This window comes from Leptonychotes weddellii, chromosome 11 (assembly GCF_054177405.1).
Source record: "Leptonychotes weddellii isolate Sample4059 chromosome 11, ASM5417740v2, whole genome shotgun sequence".
NCBI lineage: Eukaryota > Metazoa > Chordata > Mammalia > Carnivora > Phocidae > Leptonychotes > Leptonychotes weddellii.
In genome coordinates, this window is record NC_138379.1 from 43,311,985 (window position 1) to 43,324,164 (window position 12,180).

The 12,180-nt window shown below is 48.8% G+C and overlaps 1 protein-coding gene across 2 annotated transcripts in view; it reads right to left on the bottom strand.

Moving 5' to 3' along the window:
- TUB (TUB bipartite transcription factor) overlaps window positions 1–6,290 on the bottom strand; it is a 70,158-nt gene extending 63,868 nt beyond the window's left edge. The window contains exon 1 of one of the 2 annotated variants that reach the window (XM_081798647.1): window positions 6,187–6,290. In XM_081798647.1, coding sequence (XP_081654773.1) covers window positions 6,187–6,242 — 56 coding nt within the window. In that variant the 5' untranslated portion in view covers window positions 6,243–6,290. The remainder of the gene's footprint in view (window positions 1–6,186) is intronic. The other variant, XM_081798648.1, reaches the window with a different exon arrangement.
- Window positions 6,291–12,180: the final 5,890 nt, after the last annotated feature.

Sequence of the window (12,180 nt, forward strand, 5' to 3'; positions counted from 1 at the left end):
ATACCCCAGAGATACAGATGTAGTGAAAAGAAGGGGCACCTGCACCCCAATGTTCACAGCAGCAATGTCCACAACAGCCAAACTGTGGAAGGAGCTGAGATGCTCTTCAACAGGTGAACGGATAAAGAAAATATGGTTTATATATACAATGGAGTATTACTCAGCCATCAGAAAAGATGAATACCCACCATTTGCACCGACATGGATGGAACTGAAGGGGATTATGCTAAGTGAAATAAGTCAAACAGAGAAAGACAATTATCATATAGTTTCACCCATATGTGGAACATAAGGAATAGTGTAGAGGACCACAGGGGAAGGGAGGGAAAACTGAATGGGGAAAAATCAGAGAGGGAGACAAACCATGAGAGACTCTGGACTCCGGGAAACAAACTGAGGGTTACAGAAGGGAGGGGGGTGGGGGGATGGGGTAAAAGGGTGATGGGTATTAAGGAGGGCACGTGTTGTGATGAGCACTGCAGCTAATGAATCGTTGAACACTACATCACAAACTAATGATGTACTATATGGTGGCTCACTGAACATAATAAAAAAGACTACATTGGTAAACTGGGCTGCAGAGAGCTAGATTTCTGCTCTTCAAAATATTTAAGAGACTGAAAAGAAAGCCACAGACTTGGAGAAAATATTTGCAGGTCACATATCTGAAAAAGGACATGCATCCAGAATATGCAAAGAATTCTCAAAACTCAATAGTAAGGACACAAATCACCCAATAACAAATGGGGAAAAGATTTTAACAGATACTTCCCCCAAAAGAAGCACGGATGGCAAATAAGCACATGAAATTATGCTCAATATCATTAATCATTAAAAAATGCAGATAAAGTCACAATAACCCATCACCACTACATAACTGTTAGATGGCCAAAATTTAGAAGACTGACCATACCAAGTTGTCCTAAGGATATAGAGGAATTGGAACTCTCATACACTGCTCAGGGGAATGTAAAATGGTACAACCACTTTGGAAAAGTTGCAGTTTTTAAAAAGTTAAATGTATACCTACCCCCCAAAAATAATGTATACCTACCAGGTGATCCAGCCATCCCATTCGTAGGTATTTATCTGAGAGAAACAAAAACATGTATCTTATACAAAGGCCCATGCATAAACAATCACAAAAGTTACATTTGTAAGGGCCAAAAAGTGGAAAACACTCAAGTGTCTACCAACAGAGGAATGGATAAACTGTGGCATCTCCACATAATCGAATACTACTCAGCAAAAAAAAAAAAAAAGAAATGAACTACTGAGTCATGCAACAACATGGAAAAATATCAAAATAACTATGGCTGCATGAAAAAAGTCAGACCAAAAAAGAAGTACCCACTGAATGATTCCAATTATATAAAATTCTAGGATATGCAAACAAATCAGATCAGTGGTTCCCTGAGGATAGGAGGAGGGTAGGGGTTGGCGGAAGGAAGTATTATAAAGGGACACGAGGACACACTGGCCTCCTTGCTGTACTGAAATACACTAAGCACACTCCTACCTTACAACCTTTTTACTTGCTGTTCCCCCTTCCATGGAACATTCTTCCCCATTCACTCCCTTGCTTTGTATAGGTCTCTGCTGAAATATCACCTTCTCAGAGTTTCTCTTACTGTCTGGTGGCGGGGAGAGAGACACGGACAAAAGTGTGCATAGGCTATGTCACTGCTAAGTGACTTATCTAATATGCTAAGTGCAAAGAAGAAAAATAGAGCTGAGCAAAAGGGAGAGAATATGACTATGTAGAGGTTGGGGTGGGGGTGAATATGTAGCATTATATTGTCTGGTTGGGGAAACTCTTGGCGTGGCAGTGATGTGGAGTCAGGAAGTTACAGAAGATCCAGCCTGATGTGATCTCAAAGGAGCAGGAGGAACTATCATCTGCTTAGGGTTTGGGGGTGCGGAGTAGGGTCCAGTAAGAGGGGCCTTGACTATGATGCAGAAGAGCAGCTGTGGGGGGATGGGAGTGAAGCTAAGCAGGGAGAAGGGAAAGACTGCTGATGGCACAGCAGAAGAGGAAGTCCCTGCACGTGGTGACAGTCGGCAGGGCTGCATGGCTCTTGTGGCAGTGTTCTGATGCCACGATGACAAAGGAGGTGGGGGTTCTACCGCTGGTCCATGCAGGACTGGAGTGGTGGCGAGCATGTGCAAGGAAACAGAAAGTGATGGTAGTGAGTGACTCAGACGATCTCCCATGTGGTCCAGGCTGGGAAAGGAAGAAGAGAGGCCAGGAAAATGCTGGCAGGAGAAAATGCAGACATGAAGGCACCGGATGACTCGATAAGGTGGTGGGAAGAATGTATGAAGGAGGTACAGGAGGCCAGAGATTGGGATATTAGTGCATAAGATATCAGAAGTGAGGCAATCTCAGGGGCCAACATCTAGGAATGTGTCCTGTGAATAACTGAAGAGAAGTTTCTAGAATGGCGAAGGTCCAGAAATTGTGAGTGAAGAGTGCTACTTGGTGATGTACATAGCCCTGAAACCTCTGGGATCATGACTGAAGCTTGAATGGAGGCAAGAATGTTAACCAAGTGCCAAGCTCTTGAGAACACATAGACCTGAGGGTACATACTCCGTGCCAGTCATCTTTCATGAATCATTTCATTTTACCTTCATAACAATCAGGGATATAGATAAGAAGAAGACAGATGGAATGGTTAGACTTGGAGAGTTCAAGGTCACTGTTAAAGTTTTGAGTTCCTTTGGCTACAAGGATGCTGAATAGGAAATACAGAGATATCAGTGAAGGGTCTGGCTTTGAATACATTGAGTTCAGGGTGTTGGTGGAATATATATGTGGAGAAGCCCACAAGGATTTAGAGATGTAAGGTTCAGGCTCAGCAAAAAGACTGGAGTTGAAGATATGGATCTCTATGTTAAAAGCACTGAGGTGATAACTGGGACCAGGGTGTAGCCTGAGAATAGAATGGAAGAGAGGGGAATTTTGGCAAGTGCTCACACTGGGACAGTGGGGACCAAGAGGAGTGAGCAATTAATATAAGCTGCATATTGGGGTAGATTGTAAAAATGGCCACAAATTCTTTACAGCTCTTCCCTTCGAGAGGTGAAACTTATTCCTCTCCCTTGAATGTGGGTTGACATTTTTACTTTCTTTAACCAATACAGTGTGGCAGAGTGATGTGCATGTCCCAAACCTAGGCCTCAAGAGCCCTTGTAGCTTCTGCTTTCTCACTGGGAATCTACCAGCATGTGAACAAACCTGGGCTAGCCTGCTGGAAGATGAGAGAGCATCACTCTCTCTCTCTCTCTCTCAATCTCTTACCCCCCTCCCCCCAAAGAGAGAGGCTCCAGATGTGCTAGCCTTCCCAGCTGAGGCACCACACGTTAGCAAGAACAGCCAAAAGAAGCCACGCCTGGGCCAGATCACAAAAACTGCCCAGCAGAGCCCAGCCCAAATCGCTATCCACAGAATCCTGAGCTAATTAGAACAACTAGTATTTTAAGCCATTAAATTTAAGAGTAATTTGTTACACGGCAGTAGATAACTGATATACATATGGCCTGAGAAGCAAAGGCGGAAACAGATGAAAAGAACAGGTAATATAATGCAGAGAGGTCAACTTCTATGGGGATGTGGAGGAGAGTGGTTTCCCGGGTTCAAAGATGTGGTGGGGGCAGAAGCCAGAGAACAGGGTCAGAAAGTGTTAACTGTTAATGGCAGGGTGGTTTGCTTCTAGGGGGTGGGGATGGGGGCAGCAGGATCACAAAATTTCACTTTTATTTTTTTATTTTTTTTTAAAGATTTTATTTATTTATTTGACAGAGAGAGACGGAGAGAGAAAGGGAACACAAGCAGGGGGAGTGGGAGAGGGAGAAGCAGGCTTCCTGTGGAGCAGAGAGCCCGATGCGGGGCTCAATCCCAGGACCCTGGGATCATGACCTGAGCTGAAGGCAGATGCTTAATGACTGAGCCACCCAGGTGCCTCAGAATTTCACTTTTAATACCTGGGTACTACATACATGTGTTACTTATATAGTATTTTTAACAGTTTATTGAGGACTGTGCAATTTTTAAATAATTCAATTCTTAAAAATTTTTAAAAACTAAGTACTAACAGGAGAATGGAGGTGGGTGATATAGACCAATGCTTCCAGAGGAAAAGCTGAACCAGCCCTAATCAAATCATCTGGGAAGGATTATGCAAATCTTGACACTAGAGTTCCACGTCTGGAGATTGGGATTCAGTTAGTTTGGACACAGGCCAGGGAAGCGACTTTCTTCCCATGGCTCCCCAGTCTTGAGACTGTCAGGGTGAGAAGAAAAGCATGCTGAGGACAGAACCCCAGGAAAACTCTTTATTCAGGAGTCTAAAAAAGAGAAGGATTTTCAGACTAAGCCTCTATGTTCTCAGAGATATTTACAATATTTATGAATAAAACAGCAATGGGTATCACTTATTACTATGTTATCTCATCTAATCCTTCTAATCCTTCCCACTTCACAGAAAAAACTGAAGCCTAGAGAGGGAAAGCGACTTGTTCCAGGGGAGTTGGGTGGAGTCAGGATTTGAACCCAGGTTGTCTAATTCCAGAGTCTTGCTGTTTTTGTAGGGAAAATATTTAGTTATTATATAGAACTTTTCAATTTAAAATTTCCCTTCTATATATGTATTAGGCCTTTGGCATATGCTACCACTGGTTTCTACTAGAATCTAGACTGTGGGCTCCTCTGGGGGAGGGAATTGTGTCTTTTTATCTCCTTATCTCCAGGGCCCCACACATAGTTTGCAGTCAGTACATATTTGTTGAATAAGCAAATGAATGTGTGGTTTGGGATTTGAACACAAGCTTGGAGGGTTTATTATTTTAAGTTTAATACTCTGATCATTTTTGACTTCCTCTCCATAGGAAACACTACTTTTCAAAAGGGCACCTTCACTGGAATTGGGCGGTGGGCAGCAAGCAGATGGCTAGGATTGTGCAGTGCAGAGTTCAGGAGAAAACAGAATCAACCAATTCAGACCACATTTCCCCCCCAAAGAAGGCCTTGAAAGCAAACAAAGGGGTGTACCAGTTGCACTCGTCTTGAGGAGGGAGACTGACAAGCTTTAATAGGTTTACAGGCTGAGACATCGACAGTAGAGGGAAAGGCAAAAAAGGAAAAAGATGGGATCAACTGGGGGAGAGTCAATAGGGTCCTAGGGGGATGCAGCTGGGGCAGGAGGGACACCTGTTCCTCTGAATCTCGAAAGACCGGCTGTCAGAGATGAAGGAAGGTTTTTAGCAGAGTGAAGGGAAGGAGCGCGCCAGAAGCAGGATTGAGGAAGGGGAGAGCAGCCCAGTTCATGAAGTTTCTCCTCCAGCTCTCACTATTTAGGGCCACTGATCAGAAAATTTAACTCCAGAGATCCTCATGAGGTTATGAACTTTGAAAACAACAACAACAAAAACCTATCTACTATCATCATGGTTTCATTTTAAAAAGCGAAGTGACATTTAACACACCAAAAATAGGCAGAAAGGACAAAAATCTCAGAATAAATCTCCGCTTGATGACCAACTCATTCGGTTGTCCTCATTTTTCTCACTTCACCTGGAAGGATGATTCCTCCCGGCAGGACGAAGTGCGTGGGGAGCGCGGCGCCCAGCCGCCCACGCCGGCAGCCTCTCTCCGTCCCCGCGGGGCGGGCGGGGAGCCTGGCAACGCGGCGCGCGCCCCGACAGCCGGCGCCGGGGCTGCCCTCCCGCTCTGCGGAGCAGGCGGCGGGCGACCCGCAGGTCCGGGCAGCGAGCGGGGGCGCTCCCCCCCACCGCGGGGACCCCTCCTCGCCCCACTGCGCGGCCCGCCCGGCAGCCCCTCCACGCTCCCTCGTGCCGTTGCGGCGCTGGGGGGGCCACCGCAGGGCAGCCGGACTGGGGTGGGGGTGGGGTGCGAGATGGGTGGCCGCTCGCGGGTCCCGGTAACCCGGTGTCCTCCTCTGCCGGCTCTGCCCCGCAGGTGTGAGGACACCCTCCGCTCGGCTCCGACTTCGAATGTCCGCGGCTCCGGGTTCCTACGACCCGGACGCTCCAGGGTCCGGGTGCAGCCCGGGGGTCTGCTCCCCGCCAGCGCCGCTTCCCCCGCCGCGGTGCGCGCGGGGGAGGGCGCCCACGCAGGGCCACGCGAAGGGCCGGGGGAGCCCACGCTGTAGGCGGCCACCCTACCTGTCGTAGCTCCAGCGGCTGTAGGACAGGGTCCGGTGGCTGCTGACTCCCTCCATCGCCGCCTCCCAGCTCGGCTCCGGGCTCCGCGGCGGCGGCAGCGGCTGCGCTGGGCTCGGCGCTCGCTCGCGGCGGGCCGGGCCGGGGCGCGGGCGGAGGACCGTACCATTCGCCCCCCCACTGGGGGGGTGACCCCCCCCTTCGGCTCTGCCAATGGCGGGGACGCGAGGGCGGCGGGGACCCGGGCCCGCGGGACCCCCTCCCCCGCGCTCCAGTCCCGCGGGGGCGAGGCTGCGGCAGCCTGGACGGCTTATTTATTTATTTCCGATGTGTGCTCCGCGTCGCCATGGCAACCGCTCCATCTTTTCCGGCGTCACTAGGGCACCGCAGCTTTCAAACCTTCCCGGGACAGGGATTGCTACGAGGCTGTCCCTTCTGCTCGCCGTACTCGGGCCCCCTCTGCAGAGACGCCTCCCCCTTCCTGGCGTGGAGTCACAGCCATTCACTCCCTCCAATCTTCCACTTCAATTACTCTCCTTCTCAGGAATGGGAATACTCACCCTTGAATTTTGAGGACCTCGGCCACCTCCCAGCCCCTTTTCCCCTAGCACGTAAGTCCTTTACCGGAGTTCCCCTCTCCTAAAAGTGTCGAGACTCAGCCCCCTCGTTACCCAAATGAAAACCCACTTCTTCCCTATTCCCCCGGTTCTCTTGGCCCTATTTAGCATAAAATGGCCCCCTTGGGTTCGGAGGACTAAGCTCTGAGAACACACCCATTTCTAGGCCAGCTCTGTTTATTTTCCTTGTGCTTTCCCTTCATTACTACTAAAATTACTTTGGAAAATATCCAGCTGTGTTGGCTCAACTAGCGGAGAGTGTCTTCTTCATCTATACTTGGCAGTGGATGACCCAGGGAAGGCCCTGGGGAGAGGGGCCGGCCCCTCCTTCTCCTCCCTTCCCCCACCCTGGGCTGCTGGCTGTGGGGATTTACAGGTATAATCTTCTTGCCGAGGTCGTGGAAGCCTAAGAAGGGCCTTTGGGTGCAGCTGTTGTGGGGAGGCTGAGACCAGGGGCAAGAGTGGAGGTGTCGGGGTTCCCTGAAGGGGGAGCACTGGGCAGTAGCCGTTGAGCTCCACTAATCCAAGGATCAGGGGCAACTCGGTGAAACCAGACTCGCTGTGAACTTGTGGGTTACAGGCTTCCAAGTGGCAGCACCCCGGTTGCATCCAGCCCACAAACGTGGTTTTGTTTTTCATTGACCAAGTTGACAACACTTAATGGAGAGATTAAATAGATTGGACTTTTTGTCCCCTCTTGAAAATTAAGCAAATCTGGCAACCCTTGGACCTGCCTGCAGCATGGCAGGCATAGGACTGAGAAGTGGCTGCCCTCCTTACACGGAGCATGTGTTCTCCTATAGGCCTCAGGCCCCAGCCGGCCAGCTTCTTTCGCTTTTATAACTGGTCCCTGCAGCTTTGGAGTTCTCCACCCCAGGCAACAGTCATCTCTCTAACCCATGGTTTCCCATGGCCCTCAGAGTTGAGCAAATGCATCATTAACCAGTATTTACCAAGGACCTGGTCCTCAGCAAAAGGCTGTAAATAATAGCAAGCAGAAACTGTCACTCCCTTGTGAGGTTTATAGACTGACATAAATGGACCAACTCCCAAAGAGAACCATTGTTTCTGAACCACATCTTGGCATATCCATAACCTCAGGAGTGGTGGATTGAGACTCCAGAATCAACTTGTTACAAGTGTGTGAAGCCTTATTTCATTGTTTGGGTAACGGCGAGTGGAGAATGCCCCTATCTGGAGAATGTGTGGGGTTTGTGGGACCTCCCACAGATACTGCAGAACCAAAACCCATAGCTGCTGACTCGTATTAGATAAGTGTCCAAGGATGTTCTTTCTCCAAAGAACTGATGGAAGGGCAATAGAATCTAAGAAGGAGACACCCTCAACAAAAAGGTCCTGCATCAGCCCACTCTAAGACATGCTTGCTCAGAGCCAGGAGTCACAGAGACCCCCTAAGGCTGACACTGGGTACGGGCTGCCCGGCCCCTGCAGCCTGCCTTGGTGAGGCCACTGCAGGCAGGAGTAATAAACACATACTCTACACCATCGGGGAACCAGGTAGTTGGCACAAGGCAAAAGTTCTATAGCTAGAAGAGCCAACAGCAGGTGTGCTGGACTCTCAGACCCTCACCTCCAAATCCTGACACCCCTAGATGTACAAATAAGAAGGCCAAAGTCAGGTGTCCTGAGCCAGGGCTGAGAGCTGTGGAAAAGCTACATCCTAGACGTTCTGGGATGATCCCTGGAGAAGCTCTGGGCTAGGCAGATGGAAGAGCTTATCAAAGCCCCAGAGGAAAGGACCCTTGACCCTTATCAATGGCAGGAGCCATGTGTCAGCATTCTGTGGGAGGGAGATTGTGGCAGATTTAAAGCATGGTCGCTGAATCTTTGACATTCCTCTCATTGAGAAGTAAGGTCTGTGATACCTCACCGTCAATCTCTACACTATGTGATTTCTGAGGTTAAGTAATAAATGGCCTCTCAGTTTACTGGAAGGGACCCCATATAAGAAGTTCGACTACCCTGTGGCCACTGTACTGTGAGGAAGTCTAATCTGCAAGGAAAGGTCATACATAGATGCTTCAGTTGACAGTCCCAGCTGAGCCCAGCCTTCACATCACCCAAGCACCACACACAGAAGAAAGAAGCCTTCGGCAGAAAACAACCCCTCATCCTACAAGTCATTTCCAGATGCTTGAGTCTTCCCAGCGGAGGCCCCAAACATTATGGAAGAGAGACAAGTCAGCTGTGAGTGCCCTGACCTGACCCAGAAAATGTGTGAGGACATAAAAACGGTTGTTGCTTTACACCACAGATAACCAGACAGGCAGAATTCATCTCAGAGGAGCCGGTTTTTTCCTTCAACACTGAATAATGGGTCTTTTGGATGTGAGAGGAAGGGTCCCATTTAGTTTACACAGAAGAGCTGCAATAAGGAAACTCGAATGCTCTGCATAGTAAAGCAACAGGAAGGTAGGAGTTGTCCTCTGGTGGCTACTGATGGCTGGAAAAAAGGCTGGAGCTGGGAGAGAAAGAGGAAGGCTGGGTAAGAAGAGAAGGTGAAAGGGCAGAGGGCTAGAGTCTGAGAAGGAAAAGAGCTGGTAAGAAACTCCTAGTCAGGGCTGAGCAAAGAACCTGAGGAACAAAGATATCTAATATGCTATTTTAAGTTGGCTTCTGCTCTCCGGTGGTGCTCTTCTGTCAGCCCCAAACCTCCAGTAGAAGTCTGATGTGTATGTACCACCCCCTCTTCGGAATGATGCTTGAGGAATGTGGCAGGCAGGGTACGGTCCACACATGGGACAAGGGGCAGCAGGAGGAGGGCAGCAAGCTGAGCAGGTAGCTGGAGACTGAGAATTAAGTTAGGAGCAGGAATGCAAAGGAGACCAAGAGAACATGCCCTTCTTGGAAATCCTTCGGCGTATTAGGGGGGGCCTTCTAGACTACCCCAAATAAAAGGAGATGGGCTATAGATAGTGGTCCTGGAACTAGGGTCCAGGCTACCTGGATCCCCCATAGCAAGGTGGGATCCCTCAGCCATGTGAGGCCAAACTGTCTAGCACGTTTCTGGGAGAGCAAATAAGCAATGGAGAAACCCAAAACTGGGACTTAGGACCAAGAGTCACTATGGCAAAATGAGGAACAGGGACCTGGGAGCCTATGTCCCTGGAGAATAAATCCCGGAAGGAAAAATCCTCTGGAGTAACAGAGGTGGAAGGCTCTAAAGGGAAACCACCCCTCATACTACAAGTTCCATACCCTCCAAAGTGAGACTCTGGAAGAAAGCACTGCTGGCCAGAACCATGTGCACACTACACTGTGCCCCTAAGGCCCACATTTTCCCAGCAGTTTCTAGTCCCATTGCTACCACCCACGTTTTGCCCTAAAAGGCAATGCTCCCCTTTAACACTCTGGTCCTGGCGGACACAATCCCTATGTTCTCTTAGTGTAGCTAGAACAGGCTAGATCTTTAAAGACTTCATTAATTTTAGAGGAAAGACAACAGGAAAATAAACCAAGCCATCGCATGAAATGCACAAATGCAGGGTCCAGGACCATGCACCATTCACCTGGCCATTTGCAGATGTCTATAGTCTGATTCCAAAAGGCAGACTCTCCTATCGGATTTCTTCCCTAGACATCCTGACATCTGCATGCCCACCGTCAAGAGGGGATGATACCCATTTCTTTTCTGAGAGATGGGCTTCATCTCCAGGTGAATGGCACTTTGAATGACATCACTGATGTGATGGGCCATCCCCACTCCCGCACTCAGAGTGTGGCTTCACCCTCACAGGCCCAATTGAACAACCACAATATAGTCTCATCCATTAACCTCCACCTCCCTTCTTCTCCATCCCAAACACATAACGACAGGACGACAAGAACACCCTCTCAACCCTACTTTGAGTCCTCAGGGCTTTCTATATGTGAACAATGAGGGTGGAGATAGAGATCTAAGAAGTCCACACAAATTGATAATTTTTCTTAACATCCCTGACTCTGCTGTCTAAGGCAGGAACAGGCCTTTATTTATTCCCAGGTATGTGGTCCCACAGTTGCTAACTATGGCTCTCATTGGGTTGGGAGATGCTTGCTTTGGACTATTTGGAAACCTGAGCAAGGGGCCAGGCAGGGCTCAGCTGGTTGTAAATCAGTGTCAATGTTCAACCATTAAGCTCCAAAACAAACCACCATCACTATCACCACCACCAAAAGGCTCTTAAAATTCATGGTAGAGATTTTAAAAGCAATTGCAGGAGTCCAACTGTATATGCAGTGAAGTTTTGTTAAGTATCAGGAGGTGCCAACTGTCCTAACTCTTGTTTCTATGACGTGACGGTCCATTAGCACCAGAGGTCCCCATTAGACAAGAACACTGTGTGGAGTCTATGGAAAATTCCAGTAGGAGATCTTTTAGGCCTGAGAGCTAAGCCATGCCTTCTACAGCACAGAATGACTCATATCTGAAAAAGCAGCTCATGGTGTGCTGGGCCCAAGCAGAGCCTGTGAATACCCGATAATGGGATATCAAGACACTATATGACTAGAAATGCCCATTGTAATCTGGGCCACCAGTCATAAATTGGATTATTTATGTTGACTAGTTCACCAGTCTTAAGTGGGCAGTTCACTGTATGACGATAGTAGTACATTTGGGATTGGGTCCCGGCAGGTCCAGAGAGCAGCAAGTGAGCCATGTGAAAAGGTGATTTAGACTCTATGCCATATAGCCCTGCTGCACCCTCAGCTCCCTTAGCTCATATTCCTGCTTGTGGGGGTGTTCCCTACAACCACTGTCATAGGAGGAAAAAAAATTGAGCCTGGAGTATGTTTGGGTTGACTTCATACAATGGTACAAAACAAAAATGAATTGTAGCCATACCAGATACCCACTGAGGACAAGTTCTAAAGGCGAGCAGTGGGGGAAATCCTCCTAGTGGGCAGTAAACTTGTCCATCAACTTTGCATGTAGGGAGGCATGGCCTGAGGCAAGAATGTACATGGGCCTCTGGGCAGTGGAGAATAACTCAACCGGTTGGTCAGAGGCCTGGATGAAGCAAGATTGGAATAGCAGAGAAGGAAGCCTGGGGAAAAGGTGCATGGATGGACAAATAGGAGAGGTGTCAGATTACGCAGACCTTTGAGTGTCATGTCAATGCTCACTGGAAAGCTTCTGCTGCAGAGGAAGCGTCAATAGCCAGGTACACACAATGACTTGTCTACTGGTTTCTGTCTCAACCAACTAAGTGCATGGGCCCATGAATGGAGAGGGGGTGTGGCAGAGATGGAGGCTCTGCATGGGCCCGCCAAACAGGGGGTTCCCCCCCACCAATGCTGATTTACCTACTGCTGCTGCTGAATGCTCAACCTGCACTCTCAGAGGCTGGACCCTCATTATGGTTGCATTCCTTGAGTA